Source organism: Oncorhynchus masou, chromosome 6 (genome assembly GCF_036934945.1).
Source record: "Oncorhynchus masou masou isolate Uvic2021 chromosome 6, UVic_Omas_1.1, whole genome shotgun sequence".
NCBI lineage: Eukaryota > Metazoa > Chordata > Actinopteri > Salmoniformes > Salmonidae > Oncorhynchus > Oncorhynchus masou.
In genome coordinates, this window is record NC_088217.1 from 30,221,319 (window position 1) to 30,236,780 (window position 15,462).

Below are 15,462 nucleotides of genomic sequence, written 5' to 3' on the forward strand. Positions count from 1 at the left end.
TAGTGTGTGTTGTGATTCTCTTTATATGATTGTAAAATTCCTGTCTCTACTCTCCTCCAGGTGTGGACCAGTGTGTGTGTGAGACATGTCAGATAAGATGTCCAGTTTTCTGCACATCGGGGACATCTGCTCCCTGTATGCAGAGGGCTCCACCAACGGTTTCATCAGCACTCTGGGGTGAGTTAAGTTCACCTATCCCTTCCCTCCTTTAGCAATTATCACTTACTGGAAATGAATGGCAATGGTGGTAACATAGGTCTTCTAATGCAGGGCTGGTCAATTCCGGTCCTGGAGTGCAGAAACACTTGTTTTTTGTTTCTACCTGGTGTTAATTAATCAGTCCCTAAACCAAGTGTTTTGGCCCTCCCCAGACTGACCCCAGACATTGAACTGCCCTGGTCTAATGTAATAATTTTAGATGGTGCCTATATATTTCCCAATCATTTGGAATGGAGGAATATAGCTGCATCTACTCAGCAGATGCCATGGGACATGAACTCACCTGGACATTAGGGCACTTTTGAGGTCTGCACATGCATGACAAACTTTAATTGTGGAGGGAGCTATCCCTATAAGGGTAAATTCATAGCTTCATGTACACGTGAGAAGGTCATTAAGGTACTGCCTTCAAAGCTCTGCAGTGCATATATAAAGGACTTTAGTCTGTAGTGGTGGGGTGAGTCCCCAATCGTAAGATGAGTGCGGGTTTGAGAGAGGAATGCTGTGGAGATGAATCACAGGAGAGGTAGTGTGGCCTGTGAGTCTGAAAGTTAGTGTTATTATGGCAGGGTGTTACTGGCACACAGAGCTGTGTGTGTGCTGCTCAGGGGCCCCTCTGCCATCTGTGGGCCACTGATACAAAGTGGTTTGGAAGGGTAAATGACATTTCCACTTTTCTCAAAGAACAGAGCTGGTCAAACTAAGCCCTTTGAAGTGGGAGTCTGGTCCTGGGTATCTCCATGACCATGATGGTATGTAGACTGGGAAGAATGGGAAATAGTCGGGAACTAATTAACACACAATGATAAGGTGTGATTGTGTGCGAGAGATGTGTCTGGGAGGGAGGGAGAAAGGATTTAACCCAGATGGAGAAAGGTAGGGAGGATGCCTGTGTATGGTATGTGTAGACTGTTGGTGATCCATAGACAATATTGGACACACAATGATTAGTTCTGTTTGTGTATGAGCAAGAGAAAACATTTATATAGGGTCATAATACCAGTGAGAACACGTAAACACACTCCACAGGAATTCTCCTACAACAGGGTTCCCCAACTAGCAGCCTGCTTTTCTGAGCAAATAAAAATACAAATTGGACATTAGACTATACAAACACTATAAAAACACCAGCAAATATTCCCACAGTTACTAAAGATACAGTGGGGAGATTTTGCAGGTTTTCCTACTTACAAAGCATGTAGAGGTCTAATTTTTTATCATAGGTACACTTCAACTGTGAGAGACGGAATCTAAAACAAAAATCCAGAAAATCACATTGTATGATTTTTAAGTGTTGTTGTAATTGTCATTATTACAAATAAAAGGTCGGCCGATTTAATCGGTATCAGCTTTTTTGGCCCTCCATTAATCGGTATCGGCGTTGAAAAATCATAATCGGTCGACCTGTAATCTGCACACACAGTGAGGTGAAGACTTTTGAAGGATGGCCTGGTGTCAAGAAGGGCAGCAAAGACGCCACTTGTCTCCAGGAAAAACATCAGGGACTTGTAAACAATACTTCAGTATTCCATAGTAACATCTGACAAAAATATCTAAAGACACTGAAGCAGCAAAGTTTGTGGAAATTAATATTTGTGTCATTCTCAAAACCTTTGGCCATGACTGTACAGTCCATTGTATTCTCCATCAATCTCACCTAACTTCAGTTATAATGGATTCGATGCAGGTTTGGTTATTGTTCTGGGTCAAGATAACATGTAGGGGAATGTCATAGTGTATGACTCTTGTATTTGTAATGTCATGTATTTTGGTCCATTTTATCCAGATCTGTGCTACTTCTCACTGTGTGCATAGTGTGCACTGTACTCCGCACAGTGACTAAGCCATGCCATAACATTATTAACACTTTTGGGCTCCCGAGTGGTGCAGCGGTCTAAGGCATCTCAGTGCTAGAGGCGTCACTACAGACCCTGGTTCGATCCTGGCCTGTATCACAACCGGTTGTAATCGAGAGTTCCATAGGGCGGCGCAGAATTCACCCAGCATCATCCGGGTTAGGGGATGGGTTAGGCCGGCTGTCATTGTAAAAGGTAGGCTGTCATTGTAAAATAAGAATTTATTCTTAACTGACTTGCCTAGTTAAATAAAAAAAGATTTGTATTTAAATTAATGTGCTTCTGCCACACTTCTTGTCTTATTTGCTTTGTCTATACATTGATTATATTGCATGCTCTCTGCTGCGCAGACGATGTATTTGAAGTGTATTTATTCCAGTTTGCGAAGACGAGCCATCAACTGTTGGTTTGATTCTGTTTACATGTGATTTACAAGGGGGATGGTTAGTAATGCTAGTGCTGGCTAGAGGCTCAGGATCCCTGGACACCCCCCTCTTGCTGCTCTTGAAAATTGGATCAGGCTGAGACAGCAGAAAGAGACCTCACTGCCTCCACTGAGTTAGAGACTGGATGGAGACCGGAACCCGGCGGACGGAGGGAGACCGGAACCCGGCGGACGAGGGAGACCAGACCCCAGCGGACGGAGGGAGACCGGACCCCGGCGGACGGAGGGAGACCGGACCCCGGCGGACGGAGGGGGGGACCCGGCGGACGGAGGGGCCGGACCCGGCGGGCGGAGGCGGCGGACCCGGCGGGGCGGGGGCCGGCGGACCCCTGACGGACGGGGCCGGCGGACCCCCACGGACGGGGGCGGGGCCGGGGCCGGCGGGCGGGGCGGGCGGGAGGCTGGGACCGGGCGGAGGGCAGGACGGGCGGAGACCGGGACGGGCGGGGGGACGGGACCCGGGCGGGGACAGCCGGGCGGGGCCGGACGGACGGGCGGGAAGTCCGGACCAGGCGGACGGGCGGTAAGTCCCGCCCGGAGGCGGGGCGGGCGGTAGTCCGGCCCCCGGGCCCGGGCGGGCGGTGAAGTCCGGCCCGGGCGGGCCGGGCGGGCGGTGGCGTCCGAACCCCGGGCGGGCGGGCGGACGGTAGTCCGGGCCCGGGCGGGGCGGGGCGGGGGGTCCCGAACCCCGGAGGCGGGGGCGGGCCGACGGTGGGGGTCCCGAACCCCCGGAGCGGAGACGGGCCCAGGCGGGCGGCGTCCCGAACCCGGAACAGGCAGGCCGGGCGGTGAGTCCCGAACCCGGGCGGAAGGCCGGGCGAGTAGTCCCGGACCCCGGAACGGAACGGAGCCCGAGCCGAACCCGGACCCGGACGGAGCGGGCGGGCGGGTAGTCCGACCCGGAATGCAGACGGGGCGGGCGGTAGTCCGGACCCGGACGGGCGGGCCCGGGCGGGCGGCCGGGCCCGGAGCGGGCGGGCGGGCGGCCGGGCCCGGGGCGGGCGGGCCCGGGCGGCCGGACCCAGGCGACCCGGACCCGGGCCCGGGCGGCGGGCGGGCGGCGGGCCCGGACCAGGCAGGCGGGCGGCCCCGAACCCGGGCAGGGCGGGCGGCCAGGCCGGACGGGCGGCCACACAGGCGGGCCGGGCCCGGGCCGGGCGGCCAGGCAGAAGCCCGGACGGGCGGCGGGCCCGGGCGGCAGAGTCCGGACCCCGGAGGCGGGCGGGCGGAGGCGGCAGGCCCGGGCGACCCGCAGACAGGCAGACGGGCGGGGGCGGACCCCGACGGGCGGGCGAGGGGCCCGAACCCGGACGGGCCCGGGGCGGCGGCGGGCGGGCGGGAGGGCGGACTGGGGCCGGAGGCCCCCGGCGGGCGGGGCGGAAGAGGCGGGAGCCGGGGCAGGCCGGGCGGAGCGGATAGGCCGGACACTGGGCGTCCGGACCCCAATAGGCGGGCGGCCCCGGCGGGGGCCGGGCGGCAGGCGGAGGCGGGCGGGGGCCCGGGCGGGCGGGCGGGCGGCCGAGCCGGGCAGGGCGGGGCAGGGGCCGGGCCCCGGAGGCAGGGCGGCGGGGCGGACAGACAGGCAGAACGGGCGGGGCGGGCGGGCGGGCGGGCGGGCGGGCGGGCGGCCGGGCAGGCGGGCGGGCGGGGCAGGGGACGGGCGGGGCCGGGCAGCCACGGGCGGGCCGGGCGGGGAGGCGGGCGGGCGGGCGGCGGACCGGGCAGGCGGGCGGGCGGGCGGACCCGGGGGCGGGCGCGGCGGCAGCCCGGCAGGCGGACGGGCGGCCCGGAGCGGGCCCGGGCGGGCGGGAGCGGGCAGGCAGGCGGCCCGGACAGGCAGGAGCGGGCGGGCGGGCCAGGCAGACGGACGGGCCCGGGCGGGGCGGGCAGGCAGACGGGACGGGCCAGGGCGGGCGGCCGGGCCCGGGGGCGGACACGGCGGGCGGACGGGCCGGACGGGCGGGCGGCGGACGGCGGGCGGGCGGCCCGGAGCGAGCGGGCGGGGGCCCCGGGCAGGGCCCGGGCGGGCGGGCCCCGGGCCCGGCGGCCCGGGCGAGGCGGCCCGGAGCAGCGGGCGGGGCGGCCGGGCCCGGCCGGGCGGGGGCGGGCGGGCGGGGCGGGCAGGGAGCGGGCGGGCGGGGCGGGGGGCGGGGCGGGCCGGGCAGCAGGCGGGCGGGGCGGGCGGGGCCGGGCGGCCCAGCAGCAGGCGGGCGGGCGAGGCGGGGCCCAGGGCGGGCGGAGGCGGGCGGGGGCGGACCCAGCAGGCAGGCGCGGGCGGGGCCGGGGCGGGCGGGCGGGCGGGCGGCGGGCAGACAGGCGGGGCCGGGGCGGGCGAGGCGGGCGCAGCGGGCAGGCGGGGAGCGGGCCCGGCCAGGAGGCGGAGGCCGGAGCCGGGCGGGCGGGCCCGGGAGGCGGGCGAGGCGGGCGGGGCGGGCGGGCGGGCAAAGCCGAGAGGGGGCGGGCGGGCAAGGCCGGGGCAGGCGGGCCGGGCGGGGCCAGATACTCAGCAATGGGGGCCCGGCAGTGGGCCGGGGCAGGCAGGCGTGAACCCGGAGCGGGCGGACCCGGGCAGGCAGGAACCGGGCAGGCGGGCGTAGGGCCGGAGCGGGCGGGGCGGAGGCGGGCGGGCAGGAGGCGAAGCCCCGGACCCAGCGGGCAGGGGCGGACCGCAGGCGGAGCGGACCCACAGCAGGCGGGCCGGGCGGGCCCGCAGACCCAGCAGGCAGGCGGCAGGCGGACCCAGCAGGCAGGCAGGCCCCGGCCGGCAGCAGGCGGAGGCGGACCCAGCGGGCGCGGCAGACCCAGCAGGCGGCAGGCGGAGGCCCGGACCCAGCAGGGGCCGAGGCGGACAGGCGGGGCGGGCGGGGGCAGGCGGACGGGCGGGAGGGCGGGCGGCGGGCAAGGCCGAGGGGGGCAGGGGCCGGGCCGGCAGGTATAATGGGCGGGCAGTAGGGGGCCGGACCCGGGCCGGGCAGTAGGGCCGGACGGGCGGGCAGGCCGGGCAGGGGGGCCGGGCGGGGGCAGGCAGGCGGGCCGGGCGGGCGGCCCGCCGGGCGGGCGGACGGGCGAGGCCGGGCCCAGCAGGCGGGCGGGGGAGGCCGGACCCAGGCAGGCGGAGGGCGGACCCGGCAGGCGGGCGGCGGGCCCCCGGACCCCAGGCAGGCGGGCGGGCCCCGCAGGCGGGCGCAGCAGGCCCGGCAGACGGGCCCAGCAGGCGGACGGGCGGGCCGGACCCCAGGCAGACGGGGGGGCGGGGAGGCAGACCCCAGGCGGGCGGGGCGGGCCCCGGGCGGATGGACCGGACAGGCGGAGCGGGCCCCGCGGCCGGGCCCCAGCGGCAGGCAGACGGGCCGGGCCCCGGGGGGCGGCCGGGCGGGCGGGGCGGGCCGGACGGGCAAAGGCCCGAGGCAGGCCCAGGAGGCGGGCGGGGCGAGGCGGGACGGGGGCGGGCGGACGGGCGGACAGGCAGACCGGGGACGGACGGACGGACGGAGACCGGACCCCGACGGACGGACGGACGGAGACCGGGACGGACGGACGGACCGGGGGAGGGAGACCGGACAGAGACCGGGGACGGACGGAGACCGGGACGGACAGAGACCGGGACGGACAGAGACCGGGGACGGACGGACGGACAGAGACCGGGGACGGACGGACGGACAGAGACCGGGGACGGACGGACAGAGACCGGGGAGGGACGGACGGACGGACAGAGACCGGGGACGGACGGACAGAATCAGATGCTCAGTATAGCAATGCTGTATAATGCTCTGCGGAGGTAGACACTGTAGACTGGAGCTTCAGTGTGTTATGTCATTTTCAGAGCGGTGTATCCCTGGTGCAGACAGGTCCATGTGTAGTACGACTGACTGTGTGTGTGTAAACTCCACAGGAACATGACTGGGATGGATGTGGTATCTGGCTGGGGTCCAGGCAGCCGTTATTATGAGCCAGTAGAAAACTAAATTTGTCAGCGGCAGGAATGCTAGTCAGTTCGCCCACAAGCAGTGGCCAGCTAATCCTCTCATTTCTTCCTCATAATTGGTGGACTGTAGAAGGGCCACGGCGATACAAGAAACCTTGTGGTGTAACCACAAGTATGTGATTGGTCTAAATATAGTGACTGAGGGAGTCAAAATAAACAGAGCTCTGTGGTTAAGTGTTATGAAAAAACAGTGTACTTTTTATGGGTGTACGTGGTGCTTTATTACAAGGTCTCAGGCGGTCAATGGGCTTGGATGTAATGGAGGGTTTTATTGTGAAACAATGAGTTGAAATAAAAGCCTTCAATTTGAAAAGATGCTGGTTTCTTCCAGATATACCCTAACCTAGAATGAATAACCCTTGTGGAAAGGGGTACACATTTGTTTGGAGCCTGGGGCTTATATATGAAAAATAAAGAAAGCTATGTGCTTGCAGATTTGTATGTGTGGTGCACATTTATAATGTTGAAACTGTTCAAGTTTATTTGCATGTGAAGGGTGTGTGGTTGACTATCTGTGTGTTTCTGACTTGACGTGTCATTGTGTCTTCCCTCCACAGGCTGGTAGATGACCGTTGTGTGGTACAGCCCGACACAGGGGACCTGAACAACCCCCCCAAAAAGTTCAGAGGTAAGAGAATGGTATACTCCCATCTCATTCTACTATAGCAGCTCACGCAGCATCACATCACCTCAGTAAATCCTGCCCGTTTACACAGTGTGTTCTACTGAATATGTTTCTTATTGTGTTACACTGAGTTTCTATGGTGCTATAGCCATTATCACTCCTGTCCGCATGGACTTCAAAAAGCACAGCTCGCTTTGATGTGTGTGTGTGTGTGATGCTTGTGTGTCTGTGATGCTTGTGTGTGTGTGTGTGATGCTTGTATCTGTGTGTGTGATGCTTGTATCTGTGTGTGTGATGCTTGTATCTGTGTGTGTGACGCTTGTATCTGTGTGTGTGATGCTTGTATCTGTGTGTGTGACGCTTGTATCTGGGTTTTTTATCAGTGTGTGTTTGTGTTTCTTTCCTATGTTGTGAGGCTGTGAACATATTGAGGCCCATGAAGGAAGATGTTTCTCTGGGTTTTGCAGTTGCTCTATATATATATATATAGCTCTGTCACAGGAAGTACAACTGAACTTGTGACTAAGGCTGTGGTGCTCATGAAATGTTGTCAGCCAGTTGTTGTCATGCAAAAGACTCACGTTCTCACGGTAATTGATCATTAATTAACATACTCGTTTAGCATTTCCAGGCCTCCACACGAATAAGCTGATGAGAGCATTTGGAGCATCTACATTTAAAAAAGTATAATAAGTCAATTTAACATACAATAAATCCATTATTTATTTTAGACATGTCTAAAGAAACATTATGATATGAAGAACATGTATTTCGTAAGAACAGAATAGGAGTTGGCCAACTATGTTATCTGGCTATGGATATGCCATAGGCTGCAGGCTAGTTAATTTAGCTGACAAGATATGCCTAAGTCCTGTGCCATTATTTTATTTGATATGATTTTATAGTAAGAACAATAAAATTGAACTTAGCTGAATAAAATAGAACGGATATTTTTCCCATTACAGTGACTGCACATATGAAATGGAAATGTTGAGCGTAATAAAGTGATAATTTAAAACAGGTCCTATATGCTACATTAAGAGTTATTTGGCAACTTTAGTTGTGAAGGATACAAACCTTCGAATGTCTTAGAAATCAAAACATAGGGGCTACATCGTATGACTACACGTTACTGATGTTTGAAAAAGTGGCACAAAAAAAGCTTGCACTCTGTTTCTTGCCTCAGGGTGGACAGCTGTTCTCTTGCCTCACAGCTGTTCTCTTGCCTCAGGGTGGACAGCTGTTCTCTTGCCTCAGGGTGGACAGCTGTTCTCTTGCCTCAGGGTAGACAGCTGTTCTCTTGCCTCAGGGTGGACAGCTGTTCTCTCCTCAATTGATCATATTTTTAAATTAGTTTAGGTTAAGAAAGGCCCATTATCAAACGGGCGTGAACAGGGGCAGGGAAAAAAGACAAATCACCTGTATGCACTCAAATAGCAAGTGGAGGCCGTGCGCCCTCTGTTTTGTAGCAGCTGAGAAATGAATACAACACTTATTTCACTCCACGCATCAACCACTGTTTGAGGAGCATGCTGTCACTACCCCAACAGGTGATATTCCTGTTGTTTGAGGAGCATGCTGTCACTACCCCAACAGGTGATATTCCTGTTGTTTGAGGAGCATGTTGTCACTACCCCAACAGGTGATATTCCTGTTGTTTGAGGAGCATGCTGTCACTACCCCAACAGGTGATATTCCTGTTGTTTGAGGAGCATGCTGTCACTACCCCAACAGGTGATATTCCTGTTGTTTGAACATGGTCACTACCCCAACAGGTGATATTCCTGTTGTTTGAGGAGCATGCTGTCACTACCCCAACAGGTGATATTCCTGTTGTTTGAGGAGCATGCTGTCACTAACAGGTGATATTCCTGTTGTTTGAACAGGTGATATTCCTGATATTCCTGTTTGAGGAGTCATGGAGATATTCCTGTCACTGCCCCAACAGGTGATATTCCTGTTGTTTGAGGAGCATGCTGTCACTACCCCAACAGGTGATATTCCTGTTGTTTGAGGAGCATGCTGTCACTACCCCAACAGGTGATATTCCTGTTGTTTGAGGAGCATGCTGTCACTACCCCAACAGGTGATATTCCTGTTGTTTGAGGAGCATGCTGTCACTGCCTCAACAGGTGATATTCCTGTTGTTTGAGGAGCATGCTGTCACTACCCCAACAGGTGATATTCCTGTTTGAGGAGCATGCTGTCACTGCCCCAACAGGTGATATTCCTGTTGTTTGAGGAGCATGCTGTCACTGCCCCAACAGGTGATATTCCTGTTGTTTGAGGAGCATGCTGTCACTGCCCCAACAGGTGATATTCCTGTTGTTTGAGGAGCATGCTGTCACTGCCCCAACAGGTGATATTCCTGTTTGAGGAGCATGCTGTCACTACCCCAACAGGTGATATTCCTGTTGTTTGAGGAGCATGCTGTCACTGCCCCAACAGGTGATATTCCTGTTTGAGGAGCATGCTGTCACTACCCCAACAGGTGATATTCCTGTTTGAGGAGCATGCTGTCACTACCCCAACAGGTGATATTCCTGTTTGAGGAGCATGCTGTCACTGCCCCAACAAGTGATATTCTGCCATGTGCTCTCCAACCTTGTTCCTGCAGCTACCCAGTACTAAATTTAGGAAACCAATTGAAATCTGTTTGTGAACATTGATAGTAACATGTTTTCACATTGAAACATATTTCACTAAATTGACAGCCCGTCAGCATGCTGGAGAAAGGAATAAAGGAGAGAGGAGCATTTCACTACACCCGCAATAACATCTGCTAATCACGTGTATGTGACCAATAACATTTGATTTGGAAATGCATGGTGGTGAGATATTCTGTATAGCTAAAGGTAATGTGTCACCCAATTAATTATGAAAATATTAAAATTCCCTATTAGGCTATTCAAACCAAACAAACCAAATACAAATTCACTAATTGTAGGCTAACTGTAAGCCGCACTGCACAATTAATGAACCAACAGCATCGCCTAGACTCGTTCTCTCCCAGATTCATTGATAGCAGTTTTAGAGTGTAGTATAAGGTAACCAGGCTATCCAGTATGCATAATAATACAGTCCACACTCAAAAGGCATTTACTCAAATTTGTTTAATTTTGGAGTATAGGCTAGACCAATTATGTACGGAAGATGTCTTAAATCCATTTTGGTTTATGTTTTTCTGCTATGTGTAATATGTGGTAGGCTATGTATTGGCTATAACTCCAGTATGTAGATAGGAGGCAGGGCACAATCATAATTTGTGTTGAGTTTTTGTTTTTTCAGGCTTGATTCATTCAGAACTTCCATACAGCAAAGCATCCCCAAACCATCACACTACCACCACCACGCTTCACCGTTGGGATGAGGTCCTTACTGTGGAATCATCACGTTACCACCACCACGCTTCACCGTTGGGATGAGGTCCTTATGGAATGTTTGGTTTTTGACCAGGCATAATGGGACCCATGTTTACCAAAAAGTTATACTTTTGACTCATTTGTCCATAGAACATTCTTCCAATGGTCTTGATGATCATCAAGGTGCTTCCAGGTACTTTTTGGATGAGAAAAACCAAACACTGCATTCCACAGTAAGAACCTCATACCAACGGTCAAACATGGTGGTGGTAGTGTGATGGTTTGGGGATGCTTTGCTGCCTCAGGAAATGGATGACTTGCCTTAATAGAAGGAACCATGAATTCTGCAGTATATCAGAGAATTCTATAGGAGAATGTCAGGCCATCCGCCTGTGAGCTGAAGCTGGAGCGCAGCTGGGACGTGCATCAAGACAATGATCCCAAACACACAATCAAGTCTACATGAAAATGGTTAAAAAGCAACACATTTTGAAGTTTTGGAATGGCCTAGTCAAAGTCCAGACCTAATCCCAATTGAGATGTTGTGACAGGACTTGAAACGAGCAGTTCATACTTGAAAACCCACAAATGTTGCTTAGTTAAGTTCCGCATGTAAGAGTGGTCCAAAATTCCTCCACCGCAATGTGACAGACTGATCAACAACTACAGGAAGTGTGGTTGCAGTCATTGCAGCTAAAGGTGGCACAGGCAGTTATTGAGTGTAAGGGGGCAGTTACTTTCTCAGACAGGTGCACTGGGTGTTGCATTACTTTATTAAGTAAAAATCGTTTTTGTTAATTGTTAACTCAGGTTCCCTTTATTTAATATTAGGTTTTGGTTAAAGATGGGAAAACATTCAGTTTCTGCACTTTTTCCCGGCACTGCAGTATGTTCACCATTTCAATATGCGTGGACATTTCCATGCACAATGTCTGGGGTTTTAGAAATTGTCTGTGTTAGTGTGTGTAATAATCGCTGAAGAGGTGAGAAAAGCATGGTGTTTTGTGATGGTGTACTTTTCAGTAATGGAAGGAGTGTAATATGGATCCATGGTAGGTCTAAGTGTCGCCCTAAGAGGAACAAATGAGCATGTTTCAGCAATGCTGGAAGGAGTTGAGACTAACAAGCATTCCACTCATGCTAGGAGTTATGTTAGTTTCCGCATTACATGATGTGGCTGAAGGCAAGTGGGGCTCTGTCTAGCATACATTGTGCCCGTTAGCTGCAGTCTGATAGAGCGAAGCAGGGAGATTGTACTGTATTTCTAAGCGTTAAAGCTTTGTTTTCCTTAGATAGAGCGTTGATGTCCGATGGAAGTTCTGAGTTTATTTCCTCCTTGAAGACTGTTACCAACACCAGGAGGCTACTCTCTCTGTCCGTCCATCTCTGTCAGTCTATCCTTCTGTGCAGTAACGGTGTGTGTGTGTGTGTATGTTCAGTCAAGTTCTCTCTGTCTGTGTGTGTATGTTCAGTGTCCTGTAAGGCTTTAACCAGGGCTGTGAACTGAAGTCGCCTGTATTCTAAGAACATTGTTGTTGGTAGTAATAGATGATAGTATAGGGTGAGATGTAGCCTACTTGGCTAACACTACTGTGACCTCAACTGATCTAATTCTTCTTTATACCAAAACGTGACTCATTTGGATTCTCTCTGTAGCTTGGCATGGCCTTTTTATTTACGGGATGCTTTTTCCAGACGTTAAACCAAACATTAAACGGTTTCTTCCTATCTTTAGATTGGTAAGTGCTTTTTTGAGACTTCCGGAGGAGGGAGTTCCTCCTCAGAGAGAGTAAATAGTGTGTTGGGGGGATGCAGAATTTCTGTGTCGCTGCTCTGAAAGATGGTGGAGATAATCCTCCTTACTTTAGCATGCTGCTGGCTGTGGGCCAGACGAACCCTGGCCACCAGGCCTCACTACTGAGGTATGCATACCATTTCCTCCCAATGTAAGCAGACGCACCCCACTTTATAGGCACGCACACATACAGTTTTGCAGGCAAACAACATTTTTATGTCTCTGTGTCCAGTACGAAAGAAGTTACAGGTAGTTTCACGAGCCAATGCTAACTAGCATTCTAGCAGATACCCATATATATATTTTTTTTTTAACCTTTATTTAACTAGGCAAGTCAGTTAAGAACACATTCTTATTTTCAATGACAGCCTAGGAACAGTGGGTTAACTGTCAGGGGCAGAACGACAGATTTGTACCTTGTCATCTCAGGGGTTTGAACTTGCAACCTTCCGGTTACGAGTCCAACGCTCTAACCACTAGCAGATACCCATAGTCTTCCAGAACTTTGTTTAATTACATATCGAATTTGATTGTGTAACATCAGTTTAATCACTTCTTTATTTTGTGGCCGCCTAGAACAATGAGCCAGAAATTTCACAGAATTTTTAAATGTAAAGTTTCCTGTTTGGCGTTTCCATTCACTCCCAAATATGGTGATGTGAGGAAGCTGTTTAATCAGCTTCTTGATATGCCACACCTGTCAGGTGGATGGATTATCTTGGCGAAGGAGAAGTGCTCACAGCGACGTCAACAAATTTGTGCACAAACAGTTAGAGAAATAAGCTTTTTGTGCGTATGGAAAATGTATTTTATTTTAGCTCATGGAACCTACACTTTATATGTTTATTTGTTTCAGTATATTTCCTTACAACCAGTCAAGCTGATGTAATTTGGACATTTTGCACTGAAAATCATTCCTGTTTTTCTTTTTTTGTTATCACATTTTTTCTCCGGTCCCTGAACTTCTTTGCTCTGCAATTTCCACATTTTGTTGTGATACAGCCCGAATTTAAAATGGATTACATTTCTATTTTGTGTCACTGATCTGCACACAATACCTTATAATGTTAATGTGGAATTATGTTTTTAGAAATGTTTCTAATTAATAAATAATGTAAAGCTGAAATGTCTTTAGTCAATAAGTATTCAACCCCTTTGTTATGGCAAGCCTAAATAACTTCCAGGAAATAAAAATGTGCTTAACAAGTCAGATAATAAATTGCAGGGACTCACTCTGTGTGCAATAATGGTGTTTAACATGATTGTTGAATGACTACCTAATCTCTGTACCCAACACATACAATTATCTGTAAGGTCCCTCAGTGAATTTAAACACATTCAACAATAGACCAGCGAGGTTTTCCAATGCCTCACGAAGAAGAACACCTATTGGTAGATGGGTACACATAAAAAAAAAAAAAGCTGACGTTGAATATCCCATCGAGCATGGTTAAGTTATTAATTACACTTTGGATGGTTTATTACACTCAGTCACTACAAAGATACAGGCGTCCTTCCTAACTCCGTTACCAGAGAGGAAGGAAACCGCTCAGGGATTTCAATGAGGCCAATGGTCATTTTAAACAAGTTACAGAGTTAAATGGCTGTGATAGGAGAACTGAGGATAGATAAACAACATTGTAGTTATTCCACAATTCTAACCTAAAGGACAGAGAGAAAAGGAGGAAGACTGTACAGAATAAAATAACCTAAAATTCAAGGTAACTGGAGATGACATTGAATGTCCTGAGTGGCCTCGTTACAGTTTTGACTTAAATTGGCTTGAAAATCTATGGCAAGACATGAAAATGTCTGTCTAGCAATGACCAACAACCAACTTGACAGAGCTTGAAAAATTTTAAAAAGAATAATGGGCAAATATTGTGCAATCCATGTTTGGAAAGCTCTGGAGAGACTTTCACAAAAAGACTCACAGCTGTAATTGATTGAATACTTACCTAATCAAAATACATTTGTTTTATTTTCAATTAAGAAAGTTTATTTTCCATTTTTTCTTTCACTTTGACAATCAAGAGTATTTTGTGTAGATTGTTGAAAAAAAAAAGACAAATCTATTTTAATCACACTTTGTAACACAACAAAATATCGAAAAAGTCCAGGTGCGTGAGTACTTTCTGAAGGCACTGCACATCTCTTCATGTCGCTACAGCTCAGCAAAGGCTGGGGTTCACATAAACAAAGGCTGGGGTTCACATAAACAAAGGCTCATGTCAACGTTCTCACCTCCGTCATCCGACCATACACATTCTGGTGCTGAAACTCATCTGTATTATGTTTTAAGTAGCAGACCAATCTACATTCCATCATATGACACCTAGTGACCAATTGTTTTCATCTCATTGTGTTCAGTTTTCCCTTCATAAACATAGGACCTCTGCTCAGTGAATGCTGTGCAGATCTTTGTAGCAGTTCAGAATGTTCTGAAAAGTTGTAGTTGTTGCTTGAGGTGACCATTCCTCTCATGAATACAGTTATAATGTCCACCTTTGTTGCAGTATATAAAGCTAGCTCCGTTCCACAATGATCTCTCTCAAAACCTTCTCATCATCGTCTCCTCAGGAGTAACACGTCCTTGAAGAAGTCGGTACAAACTCTGTTTCTAACATCATCGACAGTGAACAAGATTGGAATGTCTTTGTTCCACCTGAAATACCTGAGAAGGGACAGAACCTTCTCTTTGTGTGTTTATTCTAAATGCTGTTTTGTTGGTGAATAACAATGTGAGAGCATGTGGAAGACATTAGAGGGATCTCTCCTGCTGGACAGAGGCTGGTTTTGTCTGTTTGTTTTGCTCTCCTCCCTTCATCCTCCCTTCATGCTTCCTTCCTTCCTCATCACAGCTAAAATTGTTTACATGGATGTGTACTGGGTCATTAAACAGCTCTATACTTCAGGCTCAACCGAGACGTTTAGAATAAGGATATGTCTTCAGCATATTGAACTAACCTGTCAGTGAGGTTAGGCAAGGGAAGGAAGCTGTTGAAGAGCATCGAGACTGCGCCATTGTCTGGGACATGCAATAAAGCTGAGAGGTTGCTTCCTTTTAAAACTGTAAAACGGGATAAGAACCGAGGATAGACTCAGACCTGTGAAGTTGTCTGGATTTGTTCTGGTCCTGGCTATTGAGTCTCTCCACCAGGCCAGACAGGCATCC

At 51.9% G+C, this 15,462-nt stretch overlaps 1 protein-coding gene across 1 annotated transcript in view; it reads left to right on the plus strand.

Annotated features, from left to right (window-relative positions):
* LOC135541877 (inositol 1,4,5-trisphosphate receptor type 1-like) overlaps nucleotides 1–15,462 on the plus strand; it is a 187,051-nt gene that overhangs the window by 1,906 nt on the left and 169,683 nt on the right. The window contains exons 2-3 of the mRNA XM_064968332.1: nucleotides 61–177; nucleotides 7,063–7,133. Coding sequence (XP_064824404.1) covers nucleotides 86–177; nucleotides 7,063–7,133 — 163 coding nt within the window. The 5' untranslated portion in view covers nucleotides 61–85. The remainder of the gene's footprint in view (nucleotides 1–60; nucleotides 178–7,062; nucleotides 7,134–15,462) is intronic.